The 18,625-nt window shown below is 36.8% G+C and overlaps 3 protein-coding genes and 1 pseudogene across 3 annotated transcripts; 2 read left to right on the forward strand and 2 right to left on the reverse strand.

Moving 5' to 3' along the window:
* The first annotated feature begins 7,190 nt into the window (after nt 1–7,190).
* Nucleotides 7,191–8,564, forward strand: LOC106359154. The gene is made up of 5 exons (XM_048759096.1): nt 7,191–7,641; nt 7,717–7,841; nt 7,954–8,045; nt 8,123–8,209; nt 8,284–8,564. The coding sequence occupies exons 1-5, from the start codon at nt 7,295–7,297 to the stop codon at nt 8,386–8,388; spliced, it is 756 nt and encodes a 251-aa protein (XP_048615053.1). The 5' UTR covers nt 7,191–7,294; the 3' UTR covers nt 8,389–8,564.
* A 3,615-nt stretch (nt 8,565–12,179) lies between these two features.
* LOC106359153 lies at nt 12,180–13,918 on the forward strand (annotated as a pseudogene).
* A 62-nt stretch (nt 13,919–13,980) lies between these two features.
* Nucleotides 13,981–14,894, reverse strand: BNAC05G24630D. Its single transcript, XM_013801419.3, has 2 exons — nt 14,653–14,894; nt 13,981–14,570 (listed from the first exon to the last, which is right to left on the reverse strand). Exons 1-2 carry the CDS (start codon nt 14,840–14,842, stop codon nt 14,050–14,052), a joined length of 711 nt encoding a protein of 236 aa, XP_013656873.1. The 5' UTR covers nt 14,843–14,894; the 3' UTR covers nt 13,981–14,049.
* A 70-nt stretch (nt 14,895–14,964) lies between these two features.
* Nucleotides 14,965–18,099, reverse strand: LOC106445217 (MND1-interacting protein 1-like). Its single transcript, XM_048759097.1, has 3 exons — nt 17,891–18,099; nt 16,175–17,744; nt 14,965–15,790 (listed from the first exon to the last, which is right to left on the reverse strand). The coding sequence occupies exons 2-3, from the start codon at nt 17,717–17,719 to the stop codon at nt 15,272–15,274; spliced, it is 2,064 nt and encodes a 687-aa protein (XP_048615054.1). The 5' UTR covers nt 17,720–17,744; nt 17,891–18,099; the 3' UTR covers nt 14,965–15,271.
* Nucleotides 18,100–18,625: the final 526 nt, after the last annotated feature.

The raw sequence follows: 18,625 nt of genomic DNA on the forward strand, positions 1-18,625 counted from the left end.
TATGACATCTTCATCGTCCATTTTGGAACGGAAGGGATCAGTGTCCAGGCCGAGTGACCTCACGACCATGGGGCTGGACAAAGGGTGTGAGTCGGCCATGTTAAACCTCTTGAGTACTTTTCTGTATATGCCATTTGATGCACAAGGATTCCATCATTTATGTACTCAAGTTGTAATCCCAAACAGAATTTCATTTTCCCGAGATCTTTCATCTCGAATTCTTTCTTAAGGTATTCAACCGTTTGAGAAATCTCTCCAGAGGTTACTAGGATATTCAGATCATCAACATATGCTGCTATGATCACGAATCCTTTGTTTTCGAATTTCTTAACGAAAATACATGGACTGATAGGGTCATTTCTATATCCTTTTTTCACTAGGTACTCACTTAGTCTATTGTACCACATTCGACCTGATTGTTTCAGTCCATTAAGAGATTTTTTCAACTTAATACAATGTTGTTCTCGAGAACTCTCTTTGTTTTTCAATTCGATACCCTCTGGGACTTTCATGTAAATCTCATTATCCAGTGGACCATATAGGTATGCGGTTACAACATCCATTAACCGTAAATCTAGACCTTCTCTCACGGCCAGACTTATTAAAAATCTGAAGGTTGTAGCATCCACCACAGGGGAGTATGTCTCCTCATAGTCTATTCCTGGTCTCTGTGAGAATCCTTGTGCCACAAGTCGTGCCTTATATCTCACGACTTCACGATTTTCATTTCTTTTTCTCACAAGACCCATTTGTATCCAACTGGTTTGATATCATGAGATGTCCGGATTATTGGACCAAATACACCTCTTTTTCTCAATGATTCTAACTCCACGTTTATGCCTTCTTTCCACTTAAGCCAATCTGGTCGTTGCATGCATTCATATATAGACGTGGGTTCATGATCCTCATTATCCATAAGTTCAAGCGCTACTTCATAAGCAAATATATCATCCATGTCGACATGTTTTCTGTTCCATCGTTTCCCAGACAAGACATAGTTTATTGAGATCTCATTATTATCTGGACCACCAGTACCATGAAGCTTGGCGTCCCAAGCAACATTGTTAGGCACATCAGGGCCAGCCACATTAGTGTCATCAGGTCCGGTTATGTCTAAACCCGGAGAGTCGGGTACGGCCACATTACAGGCGGGATCGGCCGCGACCATGTCTGGTATCTTATCAACCTCGGTTTCATTTTATGCACCTTTCTTTGTTTTCCGAGGTTTCTTATCTTTGGAACCTATTGGTCTACCACGTTTCACACGTTGTCTAGACACTGTAGCAACATGATTGTGTTCCTCTTGAACATCAATTTTTATTGGTGCATTAGCAGCTGGTATGTATGACTTAGTCACACTTTTCGGGTCAGCAAAGGAATCTGGCAATTGATTAGCTAGCTTTTGTAAATGTATGATCTTTTGAACTTCTAGATCACATTCTTGAGTTCGAGGATCTTGCCAAGATATGAATGTTTTATTCCATGAAATTTCTTTTACCATTTTACTGCTATCTCCCCCTAATGTTGGAAGTTCGGATTCATTGAAATGACAACCCGCGTATCTGGCCTTAAATAAATCACCCGTATTTGGCTCAAGATACTTTATAATTGTGGGAGAATCAAATCCAACATATATCCCCATCCTCCTTTGAGGTCCCATCTTTTTTCTCTGTGGTGGAGCAATTGGAACATAAACGGCACAGCCGAATATCTTAAGATGGGAAATGTCTGGCTCATGACCCGTAAGCAATTGTGATGGGGAATACTTATGTTCACTAGATGCCCTGATGCATATGAGCTCGGCTGCGTGAAGAACGGCATGTCCCCATGCAGAAACCGGCAGCTTTGATTTCATAAGCAACGTTCTAGCAATGAGCTGTATGCGTTTTATAAATGATTCGGCTAAGCCATTCTGTGTATGTACATGTGCCACGGAGTGTTCCACAGCTACCCCCATGGACATACAATAATCATTAAACGCTTGGGAAGTAAACTCACCAGCATTGTCAAGACGTATAGTCTTCAAAGGAAAATCTGGAAAATGAGCTCGTAATCGAATTATCTGAGCAAGTAACCTGGCAAATGCCAAGTTTCTGGTCGAGAGAAGACAGACATGCGACCATCTAGTGGACGCATCTATGAGGACCATGAAATATCGAAATGTCCCACTAGGTGGGTGAATTGGTCCACATATGTCTCCTTGAATTCTTTCCAGAAAGTTTATCATTTCCTTAGTGACTTTAACTGGTGATGGCCTAGAAATGAGTTTCCCTTGGGAACAAGCAACACACAATAGGTGCTTAGGGATAATTTATTTCTCTTTAAGGGTATGGCCGTTAGTGTTCAATATCATTTTACGCATCATGGTCGAACCGGGATGGGCAACCCGGTTGTGGCATAAAGTGAAGTTGTCGATTGCCTCTTTATTAAAAGTGGCATTGGCCTCGATCATACTGACTTTAGCATGGTAAAGACCAGTAGATAGTGCGGGTATGGATCGATTTCAATGGTCTGAAGGGATTCTTTGTTTCCTTCGCCCGTGGTTTCAATATGAAAGCCATTCATTCGAATGTCTTTAAAGCTTAATAGACTTCTCTTAGATTTAGGTGAATACAAGGCATCTGATATCTCAAGATGTGTACCCATAGGCAACAGGATGTTGGCCTGGCCGTGACCGTGACCCTCTATGAGACTAGCTATACCCGCAATGGTGGAGATGTTGGCATTTTTCAGAGTTAGGTTTATGAAGTATCTCTTGTCTTTTAAGATCGTGTGGCTTGACCCACTGTCCACAACGAGTACATCCTTGTTCTCGTTCATTTCTAAAACAAGATTCGAAAGGATGTTACTTAGAGACTTCATATATAAAAACCATTCATTTATTATTAAGTTTTAAGTTCAAAGGAATGACAACATAGAAATGAAAAACACCAAATCAAAGAACACCAAAATTTAGATTACAAATGTCGAAATCAATCTTCAGTCTTTAAGACAATCTGAAGTTTCATAGTCCATAAGATCGTCCTTTTCATGATCGAAGTCATGTTCATCATCTTGATAGGTCATATGGGCTTCTGGATTCTTCCCTTTCAAACTCTCTTGACAGAGGTCAACTAGATGCTTGGGAGTCCTACAAGTCTTAGCCCAATGATTACTCATTCCACACCTATGGCACACAGATTTATCTGATTTGGTCGAGTGTTGGGGTTTGAATGAAGAGCCACGGCCGCGACCATGACCTCTTCCAAATGAGCCACGGTCATGCCCATGGTCTCTACCATGTTGATTCCCTCGTCTGCGGCCAAAGGAGCTTCGGCCACGTCCACATCCGTTCCATTTTCCTCGACCACGGCCATGATGGCCTTTTCCTTGGACGTGGTTGGACTCTTTATTGTCCTCTGTCGTGTGTGCTTCAGGTAGTGGAGCTGATCCAAGAGGTCTCATCTGACTGTTTCTCATCAATAATTCATTGTTCTGCTCAGCGAGCAAGAGACAAGAAATAAGATTAGCATAGGTCTTGAAACCTTTCTCACGGTACTGTTGTTGTAACAGCACATTGCTTTCATGGAAAGTGGAAAAAGTTTTCTCAAGCATATCCTGATCCGTAATACTTTCACCACACAGTTTCAATTTAGAAACAATCTTAAACAATGCAGAGTTATACTCGTCCACAGACTTATAGTCTTGGATCCTGAGATTCGTCCAATCAAACCGAGCTTTTGGTAAGATCACTGTTCTCTGGTGATCATATCTCGTTTTCAATTTTGTCCAAAGATCTAGTGGATTCTCAATGGTTAGATACTGATCCTTGAGACTCTCAGCTAGATGATGACGAATGATCAAAATGGCTCTGTATCGATCTTTCTCATTAGCATTATTGTTCTCGGTGATACATTCACCGAGTCCCTTGGATTTCAGGATGATCTTAGCATCAAGCGCCCACTGAAGGTAATTATCTCCAAAGAGATTTAGGGCAGCAAAATCAAGGTTGTTGATTTTCGACATCTGAAATCATAGATTAATATTTTTAGATCTTTTAGAAATAGTTTCAATGTTTTAAACGAACAGGTTTTAAGTTTAAACAATCAATCAAGCCTCACGGCCAAGATCTATGCCTTACGGCCAAGTTAAGCCACACGGCTATGTATTCAAGGTAAGCCACACGGCTATGGATGCAATCGGTTCAATCTTATACATTTAGTTTATCATGTAATTGCAATCCTAACATATATTGTTTCTATCAGTTCATATGATGCAATCAATACAAACAAAACTCTCGGTCAAGCAAAAGAACAAGCCACACGGCTACTTGATTTTAATTCAATACCATTCCTAGAATAATGTTCTAAGTGTAATTTGCAATCAATCAATTGTGATCAATTAGGGTATGAATGCAACAAGGTCACACGGCCACGAGGTATGATCTAGAACAATTAACCTAGCATGTAGTTTCAGATTCGATTTTAAAACAATCTAGACTAGGTTATTAGGATTTCAGTTTAAACAAGCCAAACAATCTTAATTTATTCAGATTCGAGTTTAAACAATCTTTAGAAACAGTTCAAGGTGATCAAATCAATCAATCAATATTCAAATTTAAACAATCAAAACCGATTCTTTCAAATTAGGGTTTTAGGATTTCGATTTGATCTTATATCAAAGGAGTTTGATTTGAGATTCAAAACCATTAAAGCTTTGATTTTAATTGATCAATAGACCAATCTCGATTTTAGGGTTTGGGGATCGAACTTTTAGAGCTTCGATTTACTCATTAGGGTTTGATCTATTATCCTATGGCTTTTATCATAAAGATTATATTTTATGGTTTCATTCTTTATCAATCAACCCAATTCGATTCATATGTTCTCAGAATTCGAATTACCTTTAGCTTAGTTGTTTGATGAACCGGACCACCAAAGAATGAACCTCGAGCTGCAACACGAACGAGAACGATCTATACACGAGCTGGACACGAGCTGTTTGTTGTCGGATCACGAACGGTTGATCGTCGAACGGGAGCTGTTGCTGTCGAATTGCGAACTGTCATGGTCAAGAGCTGAGGCTGAGTTCGTCTATGATCAGGAACGCCTTGGGGCTGGAGCTGATTGGATGAAGTTGAGACGGGAACGCTTGCAGGAACAGGAGACGCGATCGGGTTAGGGTTCGTTGGGTAGGATTAGGGTTTTCGATTTCTGGTTTTTAGCTTTAAGGTTTTAGAGGCTATCGTGCTGATAAAGTGTTGTAAAACTTAGGATTTGAATCAGTAAGTTCTTATTTCATTAATTATAAAGTGTGCCATTTATATAGGGAATTACAAGATATATAAAATGAAAGATTACAAATCATAAACACAAAGGGAAAAGGAAAAAGGAAAAAGGAAAACACAAGGTAGCCGCCTCTCTCTCTTTGGCCGACTCTCTTTCCTCTCTCTCTCTCTCCTGCGGATTAGGCCTCTAATGGATCGGACCGGTTATGGACATTCATTACATCATTTATAACATATAGTATATAATAATATTTTCTCTTTTCATTCTTTTCTTCTTCCTTTTGCTTTTTTAACTCTTAATTGTTTTTTTTTTATTCTTTCTCAACCTCTCCTCCTTCTTTTTCTTTTGATTTTATTAATTCACATCTCCTCCTTTTTCTTTTGATTTTATTAAATCTTTAAGATCTTTTTTTCTTCATGCTCTACTCTTTTGCTTTCTCATCCTTTTTTTTTGCTTCGTCCTTCTCTTTTTTTTTTTCTTTCTCACTCTTCTCCTCCTTTCTTTCTTTTTGTTCATTTTTATCTTTCGTTTCCTCTCTTCCTTTGCATCTTCTTCCTTTTGTTCTTTTTCTTTTTTTCATTATCCACTTTCTTCTTCTCTTTCTTCATCTTTCTTTTCTCTCAGCAAGAATACAAATAATTTTTTAACAATTTTTTTATAAAGTTTATTGTTATATTATATTTTGTAATATTTCATTTACGATTTCTTCGTAAATAAAAATCAACAAGACTATTTTATAACAGTCACATAGTATATAATATTTAAAATTATATATCATATTACTAATAATATTAAGATATTTAACCATTTAACTTAAAATAAATAATTTTTTTTTAATATATTTTACTTTCAAATAAATAGAAGAAACATAACTAACAACAAAATAAAATAAAATAATATGAATATTATACACTATCATCAAAATTAAAAAAAAACTACTTATGATATTTATAAGGTTCGAAAATAATAATATAAAAATTATTGGATTAGGTCTTCTACATTTTATTGTGATGTTTGTTTTACGTTTAAAATGAAGATATTATTAATTTAATGTCAAATGATGATTTTATATGTTTTATAAATTAGTAATCGAGCTAAATAAAACTAAAAACCAACTCGATTAAAATGAACAAACAAACAAAACTATAATAAACCGAACATAAACTAAACTAAATCGAATACAAACCAAACCAAACCAAACCAAATTAATTGTGGTTGATTTCGGTTAAAGTTTTTCTTAGACTCAAACAAATCCAACCAAAGTGAAAGGAACCCGAATTTCAACTGAAAAGCCCATCCCTAGTTGAGATACTGGTTAAAGAGATATAGAGCGGTGGAGTTAACATCACTCAAGTGTTATTCAATACTTAGGCTACAAAAAGGTAGGATTGATTATGAATTGTGGGTTTATGATGTGATGGAGAAGAAGTGGTTTCGAGCTGATGGTTCTACTTATAACACGATTGCTAGAGGCAAAGCAGTGGTTGTTCTTGATGATTGATAGAGACGTGAATTAAGCCTAACACAATTACTAATATTAATTTGATCGATAGTAACTACAAAGAAGGTAGCTAAGGAGGCAAAGAACACATTCGAAGTGATTGACATCAAGAGAGAACATCAACCTAAATACCTACAGTGCGATGATCACAATGCGTAATGCAAACATGGGAAAGTAAAGTAAAAGAAGCTAGGAAACTAAGCAACAAGGCGATTGATGTTGTTGAATCAGAAGCGTTGCTGTCCATGTGAATCAACTAATGTACATTGATCTCGCCTTGGTAAGAAAGTAAAGCTGCTGACTTTTTGTTCAACCTCTAGTTAAAAGTCAAAAGAGCCAATCTTCTCATCTCTTCAACCTTGATCTCCAAGCCTAAGAAATCGATATTTTAATCCTCTGTTTATTTCTGATTAAAAAAAGAAACATAACTTTGGATTGGACCAAAGAGGATAAAGATGATATATGTGTATATAAATAAATTAAATAGAGACGAATCAACAACAGCAACATACAAGAAAAAGAGAAGATGAGTTTTCTGGGAGGGAGAGTCGCGGGAAAAGAAGCAGCCTACTTTTTCCAGGAATCCAAACACGCCGTCAACCGCATCGCCGAGAAATCTCCACCCACACCGACCGGCAAAAAGCTTCCACCTCCTTCTCCGGGGGAAATTCAACCGGACGTTCTTCCGGAGATTCTGCGCCATTCTCTTCCTCCAAGACTCTACGGTCCTCCTCCGGACCCTTCTTCCCTCTCCCAATTCTCAAAATGGAATCTTCCGTCCGACCCAAACGCAGTCGTTTCTATTTCCCCTGACGTCTTGAATCCTCTCAGAGGCTACGTTTCTCTTCCTCAGGTCACCTTTGGCCGCAGAAGGTTCGAACTTTATCCAACTCAGGGTTTCCTAGTATCTAGAAAGATTTTAATCTTTGATTCGGTTTTGGATTGCAGATGGGATATACCGAAATCTGAAAGTTCGGTTTCGGCATCAACGGCTAATGAATTGAGGAGAGACAGATACGGAACTCCTGTTAATCCCGACAAGTTGAGAGCTGCTGGTGAAGGGCTTCAACATAGTATGTTCACTTCTCTCTCTCCTTTTTTTTTTTTTTTTTATTTTTTATAACAATCAGAATTTTGCAATTGATAAGATTCGTAAACCGCCCTTTTAATTTCTTGTATCTGCAGTTGGAAAAGCATTTGCAGCCGCCACTGTTATCGTCTTTGGCTCAGCCACATTGGTTTTTGGAACGGCAGCCTCAAAGCTTGACATGCGTAATGTAAGTTTGTAGATGATTCTTTTGTTCATAGATAAATATTTCACATTTGTAAATCTTATCATTTTGCTTTCTGGTAGGCTGATGACATAAGAACCAAAGGCAAAGATCTGTTTCAGCCTAACATGGAGTCAATGAAGGAAAAAGTAGAGCCCTTAAGAACTTGGGTAAATGTTCTTCTTCTTGCCACAGAGTTGGGTCGTAATCTTTAATACTAACGCTAAAGATTTTATAATCTCAGGCCGAAACCATGTCGAGGAAGTGGCATATTGAGAGTAACGATAGTACGATCAAGGAGAAACCAATCTTCAAGGAGCTTTCGAGGATTCTGGGACCCAAAACTTGAAAAGGATGGGACTTCGTATATTATTTTGATAGAGAATTCCTATGTAAGATGAAATAAAATCTTGTAAAATATCAGATTGTGATGTAAGATTGTAGCAAGTTTCAATGTTTGATTAAAAGTTGATGTAGTTCTGTATACCATGATAAAGTTTTAATTAGTTTGCAGTGTTTCTATAATAAATGGGATCAGGCATAAGCTAACGGATCTTGGTGGTAGTTTTAATCACTTACAAGCGTTGATGGGAAAGCTGGAATCCTCTGGATGACTCCTCTTTTGAGAACGCCATGGAACTTCTTGTACATGAGCGAGCATCCCAGCCAGATTCCATTTTATGTTCTACGAGGTTCTGATATAGTATTCAGCTTTAATCGCCTCTGATCCAAGGATATATCATGGAGACCGTTCAGAAATGTAAGAGATCAAGACTAAGATGTTCCGTAATTGCGGTTTCTGCAGAAATGTTCATATCCAAGAAACCGGTGGATTGTACTCCGTTGCAGTAAGCTGAGTTTAGGTACCTTCTAAATTATCTAGTGTAGCTGTCCCACATAGTCCTGATTACTGTAACTGAAAGTCATATAGAATATGTTTAAGACTTCTTTTTTATTTTTCTTGAAACACATGTTTAGACTTCATGGTCCATCTTTTTAGTATACAAATTACAGACTTCATAGTCTTCAGCTTATTTGTCGACAGTCTTGTTTCTCTTCCATTTACTCATCCGGACCAAATTGAGATACTTCTGGCTTTTAGAAACGAGTTTCCAATCCTCAAACGAGACTTCAGTGTTGGAGCTGGGTTTCATCTAGTTCATGAACTCAAGTTAATTGATTGCATCAAAAGTTGATATGATTGCTTGAAAATAATCCATGTGAGCAGCGCGCTTTTTGAACATATCAAAACTCGAATTTATTGCATGTTTAATATTCTAGGCTTAGTTCTCTAGGTTGTTAGATATAGAGTATGATTGGAATGAGCCGTAACTTTATATTTTTACTTTAGAAATAAAACTGTAGATTTTTTTTGCTGTGACTGTAGATAATTTTGTTGTAGAATATTAGCTGTATGTTTAAAATAATTCAATGACTTACATATAAAATTTTTAAAGCAAAAAATAAATATTCTAAATTTATGGTTTTCCATAGTTAAAAATAAATAAATAAAAAATAAAAATCTGTAGCTTTAAAATATATTTACAGATCATCATGATTGATAAAAAAAATGAACTGTAAAAATAATTTAGGCCGTAGAGAAATCTCAAGAAATTTCTAAATCACTTGCCCATCAAACACCATAATGACCCAAGTTACGAAAGTGGAAAGATTGTATATTTGTCTTTTAAGTTCTATAAGGGTGCTTAATTTATTTTCAAATCTACATTCATGATCGGATTTCGTGCAAAATCTATGATATATCTAGCACTTTTCATTCATCGTTTTATTTTCCTTATTTTATTTAGTTTTACTTTTAAATCAATAATCTTTGTGTCATTTACCTTCATCTAAAATTGAGAAGCTGTTTTACTTTGATATTAATTTTAATGTTTTATATTTGAAACAATATAAGATGTTTGTAATTTATTTTACATTAATCAAATTTTGTTTGAACTGTTATAGAAAGGAATGAATTAATATGATTTTAAATATTCTTGTATTGATTTATTTATTTTACATGTTTGATGGAAATTTCCAAAAACTATCATCTTAAAAAAATTATTCACAACAAACTTTAACATAAATCCTTCTACGAAAAAAAAACTCTAACATATAATCAAATAATATACTTTTTACTAATTTTTAATATATCTTGTCGCATCCAATTTTTAGTATTTGTTTTTAACAAGTTAAACTAGATTTTGATCCGCGCTTTGAATGCGCGGGATATTTTTCGTTGAAAAATTTATTAATCCATGTATTTGTTCACTAATATGTTTAGGCACGTGCGTTCAATTTTCAGTTCGACTGTAATTTGTTTTTTTTTTTGTTTTCGGCTTCGGTTGTGATTTTGTTTTTTTTTTTTGAATTAAAAAATATAGGGAAATTAAAAAATATAGAGACCATTCGATTATTTGTTAATTTAGGTTTGGTTTCGGATTAATTAGTTTAGCTCTCAGTTTGATTGGGATAAAAATATTAAAAACTCGATAAAGTTTCGAGTTTAATTTGGTGCTGGTTTGGTACCTCTTTTTTTGGATAATACGGTTCAAAATCACATTTTTGTATTTTTAGAACAAAATCGGCTAAATTTAAATATTTAACATATGATATTCTTGTGATTTCGTTGTATTGAGAAATTCGTATCTTACATAGTAATATTTCTTATCTTTTATAAATCAATTTATATTGAAGTTGATTTTAATAATGAAAATAAATTATATTTAAAACTCTTACAATATATAATAACTTCCCGAAAACTATCAAGATTTTTTATTTTAAAATTAACATTTATAATACAAAATAAGAACCATTTTAAAATTAATTCATAAAAATAACCATTTTTAATAAGAACAAAATTATTCATGTTTATGTTAACGAATATAAAAAAGTAAAAACTGAGCTTTAAAGCCTATAGGATCAAAAATTACATGAAGAGTTACTGGTAAATTGAGCTTACAAATAAACAACCAACTTTTGTTTTCTATAACCTAACCCAAAACAGGTTTAAGTATCTTAAAACTAACAAAAGAGAATGTTTAGGTTTTAGGAGAAAGTTGGGGGATTTTTCTTTATTATCGAATATCTCTATCTTTTAAGATTAGTATTCGAAAAATTCAGTTATCGTGTCAAACAGAATATATTCTCTGTGTGTTCATCAAGTTAATTTAGTTAAATCGGAAAATCTTGTTTCTATATATTATCTTTTGAATTTATTGTATGTAGCAATTACGAAAATGGATGTTATACAGAATATTCTTGGAATTTATTTCATTTGAATCCGAAAATCTATGAGTTTCTATTTATTACGTTTTATATTTATATTTATATACCAAATTTGGTAAATAAAAATATTTAATTATTTAAATATTATTGGCTGTTTAAAAGGTAAATAACATTGAAAACCAATGATTTCAAAATATGCTAACCCTATACTATAATAGTATAATTAATATTATTGAAAGATAATATTTAATATATTTCGGCAACTTCATATAATTTTTTTTTAAATAAGACATAGATATTATAATAAACTCCAATTTATTTGGTATAGTTTTTTGGACAATGGGTTTTTGATGGTGTTAATAGGGTTTGAATAGAGTTATGGTTTGAATAGAGTTTTAGGGTATAGGATTAGAACACAAAATAGATGAGTTAGTAAACACACACGAAATGGGCTTAAAAAACGATGGATAAATTGTTTAAATTATTGGGCTGTTTTGTTTAGTTGGACAAAAACATGCTACTTTCTAATTTGTTGGGCTTTTAATTTCCGAAAACCATAAAAAATAATTGAAAAAAGTAATGTAAATTTTTGTAATTAATCGAAAAAATCAGGGCCAGAATTCTACTTTAATAGTATAGATAGACATAGATTGATTGATTTTTATTTTTGAACATCATTTTCGTTTTATAAATTAGTACTAACTGAATATTAACCCATTAGACGAAAAGTAACTATAGTGGATTGGTTCGGTCGGCCCACAAAAAAAGAAGGATTGGTTCGGTCGGAACAAAACCGATTGGTTTTAATCATGAAGCCCTAGGTTCTTAAAACTTTCGATTTCTTTTCCTCTAAGTACTTTTTGTCTGCGCCCAGTTGTTCGTCTGGGAAGGAACGAATCTGAAGTTGGAACAATGGTAAAAGTTTCTCTGTTGGACTGTCTTTTTGCTCTACAATCAATCCTACTTTGAACAGTAAGCTAAAAACTCTGCTCATAAATCTTAATATTTTCCTTGTTTGATTTTAGTTTGAGGAAGCGAGATGTTGTGAGGGAGGACAGAATCAGTGAGTTACCGGAACCTTTGATTCTGCAGATATTGTCTTTACTCCCAACAAAACTTGTCATATCCACAAGTGTCCTCTCTAAGCGATGGCGGTCTGTTTGGAAAAAGGTGCCGATTCTCGAGTTCGAATCTAAAGGGAACATAAATAAATTCGCAGAGAATGTTTCCATGTCTTTGCTGTCACATAAAGCTCCGGTCCTGGAGGCTCTTCATCTGAAAGTTAGCGATAGATGCGAGGATGTATACATTGGAATATGGGCTGGAATTGCAGTTACACGCCATGTGCGTGAGCTCGAGCTGGATCTCCGTTTTCTTTGTGGCAATCCAGTCAGGTTCCCGAGCTGCTTGTTTTGTTTTGACACACTTGAGACGTTGAAACTCAAGCACTACATTCTTCTCTATGGTATCTCTCAAGTTCCTTAGAACTCTTCACCTTCATTCTGTGGTGTACAAAGACAGTGAATCGGTTCGTAACCTTTTCGCTAGCTGCCCTAATCTTGAACATTTGGTCGTCCATCGAGGTTTCCACTATAATGATGGAGTGAGATTCGTTGTTGAGTCTCCATCACTCAAGACACTATCGATTTCTGGCGGCGAGACTTATGGAAAACAGAATGGGGGCTATGTGATAAACGTTCCTTCTTTGCAACACTTGTCTATTCAAATGTTAAAAGGTTATGAGTATTGTCTGATTGAGAACGCGCCTGAGCTAGTAGACGCGAATATTATAAATGTTTCGCATACAACCAATGAGACTATTATGGGGTCTCTCAAGTCAGCCAGACGTCTTTCCCTGGACTTATCACCTTTGGAGGTAAATTATTTGCGGGCTTGTTCCCTTTTTTTCTTTTTTTTCTTTTTTTGTATACTACTAATAACTGTCCCATGAATAGATTGCATATCCTACGGGAATGATCTTCTATCAGCTGGTATCTCTTGAGATGTATACACATAAAGTGGCGTGGTGGAATCTACTTACGCTCATGCTTGATAGCTCTCCTAAACTACAAGTTCTGAAGCTTATTGACGTAAGCCATTTTATTATTAGTTAGCTTAACTTCTGTTGATGGTCTCTCGTTGGGGTTAATTTTGAAGGTATACACATTGAATTTCCCTTGTGTAGCATTCGTCTCATCAGCCAAAGCTGGTTTCTGACAAGAAAGATATGGACCCCGGGAAATGGAATCAACCAGAGAGTGTCCCTGAATGTTTGGTGTCCCATCTCGAGACATTTGTGTGGACAAGACCTGATTGGATAAGAGAAGAGGAGAAAGAAGTGGCTAGATACATTCTACGCAATGCACAACAGTTGAAGAAGGCAACTTTCATCATCGATCCCATTGAACCGAAAAGGCTTTTCAGGTTAGCAAAAAGACGAGAGATGCTCAACGAATTGCCTGCTGTGATCATTGGCTTCCAAGTCATGCAACCTTGTTGTTGTTGAATCTGAATGATTTTATATGTATCACTCTTTTTAATCGCATACGTTTGTTGTGTTTAGATGGATTTATATTGCTGGAGACCTCTCATCATCCTTTTCTCAACATGCAAATTTTGAGAACTTAAAATGTCACGTTTTGTTTGTCACACCTGAGTTATCTATACACGTCATGTTTGTCATATCACATTTTAAAACCAAGCACATGTCACGTTTTAAAACCAATCAAATTCTGACCTTTTTACTTAAAATTTGTCCTCAATTATTAGTGTAAATTGTAATCTAATACAAAGAAGCAATATAAGGGCTACAAAAGACCAAGACATCGTCAAGAGTAACCTTACTTTCATCTCCAAAGATAGATTCCTTCCCATCTTTCCTCTTAGCATATGACAAACCAAGTCTTGATTTAGCCATCCTCAAATCACCAATACCAGAGTTCGTATCCGGACCCGCAAACCCGCCCATCACGGGAGCTAAAGGCGGTCCAATAAGAAGCCCGTCAGCTCCAAACTGAGGCCCTCCGCGTGCATAATCAAACAGAGCCGCTCCACTTCCTCCAACCTTAGGAAGTACGATTGGTTCATCGCTATCGTCGAGCCAATAGAAGAGGAAAGCGTCGAATGTATCGTAATAATCATCAGTGCTTCGATAGCCTTCAGGGCTAAACCCGCCGAACTTGAAGGACATGTCTTTGGTGTAAGCTATGATTACACATGGACCTTGGAAATCGCAACGTTCGTGGAACTTTGTTGCACTAAACCCATCGATGCTTGCTTTGTAGCAACATTTTAATTCTCTTCCTAACGATTAAAAAGAATTTCAGATAAAAACAAACTTCTTCACACGGATTCAACGAGTCTTATAGAATGAAGAATATATTACCCTTTAGGAAGGTCTTGTTTACCAACGAAAGAGAGAAAGGAAGTTGGACGTCGTCATGGTAGACCAGTTTCTGCGGCGACCGGGGATTGTCTATTTTCTCGCCAGAGTTCCAACCAAACAAACTGTTGTAAGGACTTCTCTTCAAGATCTTGAAAGAATGAATTGGGTTTGAGATGGCACACGAAGCCATTTCTTGAAAATAACGGCCACAAGAACAAAACTAGAGAAAGTAAGCGTTCGTGATTGCGGTAATCTAGAACTTGTGGTTGTCAATTGTTTTTACTAACAAGCGTCGGTTCGACCAAACCAAACTAAAACCATAATCTTAATCACGATTTAAACAAAACAAACCAAACCATTTCGAGTTTTTACTTATTTGTTTCCTTCTACTCTAATTGAAGATAACCTTTAACAAGATTAGGTCGAAAATGTTTCCATCACGATCACAATTTTTTTTTTTGTACATCGTAGAAAACCTTTTTCCAAATAAAATAAAATACCAAGTATAAAAAGCTTTGCCGAAGAAGCTAAGCATTTATTTTTTTTTTGAACTTGCAAAGTAAAACCTGAAGTTGTGATGATGCTCTCTTTAAATCCCAAAGAGAAGCTATCTCAGTTTTCACGAGGTTGCTCCAAAGATATGGATTCGCTGCTGAACCACAGCTCTGCAGCAAGGACAAGTGACTTTGCCTCCGCCACCGTTGTTGCTCGAGAAGAAATTATCGCTGCAACTACCACACACTACTTGATGCGCACACGGAAGAAACACCACCGAGACTTCATCTTTCATACAGATTATGCATTCCCTATCATTGTTTGCTTCACTCTCATAAGACCCTTCAAGCTTATCTAGTTCTTCAAGCAGCTTAGCTATGTTTTCTCCTTGAGATCTTTCGGGTTCCCAAACATTGCTGGATAAGTGGCTTGAGTCAGTATCTGAAGAGGCTTTGAGCAGAGACAGCTCTTGCTCGAGCCTTTGGTGATCGTCTTTGCGCCGTTGGAAGTCTAGTTCGATCTTTAACCTGAGAGTCTCCAGCTTTCTCTTGTTGTGTGCCTCAGCTGCTTCTTTTGAGCGTTGTTCTTCCTCCACTTGTGCCAGAGCTTGCTCCTTTGCTTTCTGTTCCTCTACCCTTTTCGCCTGCCAATAACATATTAATCTAAACGTAAAGAGAATTCTCGATAGACTAACTAACGTTTCAAATAGAGAATGTACCCACAGCTTAGAGAGAGATAAACCTATCTTATGAATCTTATTAAGAGGCATAACAAATCCTTTAGCCAGGTTTCAAACTGATTCTCCCAAAGATGGTATTCATATCACATACCCCTAGCCAAAGAGAAATGTGGGAGATGCAGACTATACCTCTTGAATGATCTTTGACGTTAATTTGGCATAAGTAAACGACCTACCATCTAAAGACAGTACCAGATTGGTAACTAGATGCACGTCTCAAATGAGAGTTGTAACGATCTAGAGAACTTGCAGGGTACTACTGAAGATATTACATGAAAACTACCGTACCTCAATTTCCTTTTCATCTTGTGTTATCTGAGCTAATGACTTATAAAGGGCTTTGATCTTTTCTTTCTCAGCTGTAATCTCATCCTGCAGCTTCAACTTCTGCTTCTGCCATGCCAAATGCTTCTTCAAGCATTTCTTCTCCTTCTTTGATTCTTCCATGCACGCTTTCATTGATTCTGACGCACTTAACTTGAGACCTTCCCTCTCGGCTCGGATCTCTGCATTTTGATTCTCAAGCGTTCTTACAATTGCATTAGCTGTGTCACGCTGACAGGTAGCTTTTCTAACAGCGTTTTCCAGCTCGGACAATCTTTTCACGGTCGATTCGTCAACAGCTTGTTTCCCCTTTTTCAACATCTGGATACTTTCTCTCTCGCTGTTCAGTGATTTGAGCTCGGTCAGTTCATCGCTGACCTTTTGGGCAGCTTGCATTGCCTTCTTCTGAGCCCACTCTTTCCTTTCCTTCAACTTCTTCTCGAGATCCTTGACCTGACGAAGCAGTGTGACTATCACACCATCCTCACCAACAGATTCCAGATTATCATCAAGGTTCAGGTCGCGAAACTTCTCCAACACCGAACCCACACTTTCTTCACTCTCCACATGTGTAGGATCGGCCCCCTCACCACTAGTTCCATCATCTATCTGCTTCTGCTTCTGCTTCATACTAGCACGAAACCCAGCAGCGAAGGCCGCGACGTTCCGCTTCAGCAAGGACTTCATGGTTGGAGAAAGATTAAACCTCCTGGGACACTCAATCTCCCTCTGCAATTTCAGCTCAGCATTGTTCATAGAAAACCACCCTTTACCAGAAAACTCAGGCCCTCCTCCGTTCCCAAAAGCCCAACCTCCATGGAAACGACACAAGGCAGGCGCCATAAAACCAGCAAGATCTAAGGTACCTTCTCCATGGCTATCTTCCTTAGCACAACAGGTTCCCCTGTTTGGAAGATCCATAGTACTAGCCTTACCAACATGAAGCTCACTCATCAACAAACACCACATAGCATCACCTTTACTGAAACTAGGCCTAACTTGTTGCAGCAAATAAACCATACCATCAAGGGAATACTCCTCCAAATCTCTCAAATCGGTAAAACCAGCCTCTGACTGATCACCATTGCTGCTGATGTTCAAATACGACAATGAGTTATTCACAATGTTCTTCAAAACATCAGATTCACCATAGCAGTGGCCGTTACTCAAAACGGCTCTCATCGCCACGCTTTCCTCACAGCCCAAATCAATGAGATTGGAGACAGCTTGGTCGTACAGAAACTCCAAATGTTTGAGCAAGATCTCTTGGAGATTCTCCTCCGTGCAGTAACCCCACACGCTCTCCTCGAAACTAGTCCCGCTATGGACGCAACAGCTCCCTGAGGTGGAGCCAGTGAGACCTGGGTGATACACAAGGTTCTTGAGGCTCGACTCAACGATTGATTTCGACAGAGCAACCCTATCGAGATCGAGCTCGAGCTCGGGTTTGTAAGCGGGTCGGATCTTCCGGGCCGCTCTCACGTGCTTATCTCTTACCGTACAACCCATCTGAATACTCCTTTCCTTCCTCTATCTGCATCAATTGAAAATACACACGGAAAGATACGGAAATTGAATGGTTACCAACCACAAGCATGACCAGATTCAATAATTATCAGATAGAGATCGATGATAAACGAAGATTCGACGATGGAGCTGCAGAGATTCGAAGAAACTTACTGATCGGCGATGGCTCGGCTGAGAAGATGAGAGAGAGAGGCAAAAAGGTTAGCCACGGAGAAACTTTGTTCGGTTTCTTACATTTCTGGCGGCGTGACCGGTGCCACATTATATATTCGTGGGCCTTAGCCCATTCAATGACCGAATTTATTTGGCCCAAAACATGCAGACTAAACCCGACACCGGTTCATCTTATCTTTATCCAATCCAAATTGCTATATACTTCTGTAATTAATACTACAATAAATGAGATTTTATCGGTCCAGAATTGAATCATTATATATACTAGGCAGTGTTTTTAAAACCGGACCGGCTAGCGAACTGAATATTTTATGGGTTATGGATCATTGTGGTTCGACCGGATTTGAATCGCGATCGATTAGGTTTGACTGCATTAAACTAAATTTAATGATATTTTGTAAATAATATGCATATTCTTACAAAATTGATCATATCAAATAAAATGTTTAAATAGCCACAATGTTTAGAAAAACTTTAAAATAACAGTTAATATGTAACAAAAATAATAAAATAATTTAATAGTTCAAATCTAAAATCAATATGAAAACACATTTAAACTTTATTCACATATTTTATCACTTTAAATCTTCACCACCTTTTTTTTTAAAATATATACATACTAGGTAAAAGTTATATTTTGAAATAAAAATTTCACAAATGTAAATATTTCATTTATTCAAGTCTTCAAAACAAGCAATTATGAAATTAAATTTA

The sequence above is a fragment of the Brassica napus genome, chromosome C5, assembly GCF_020379485.1.
Source record: "Brassica napus cultivar Da-Ae chromosome C5, Da-Ae, whole genome shotgun sequence".
In the NCBI taxonomy this organism is placed as follows: domain Eukaryota; kingdom Viridiplantae; phylum Streptophyta; class Magnoliopsida; order Brassicales; family Brassicaceae; genus Brassica; species Brassica napus.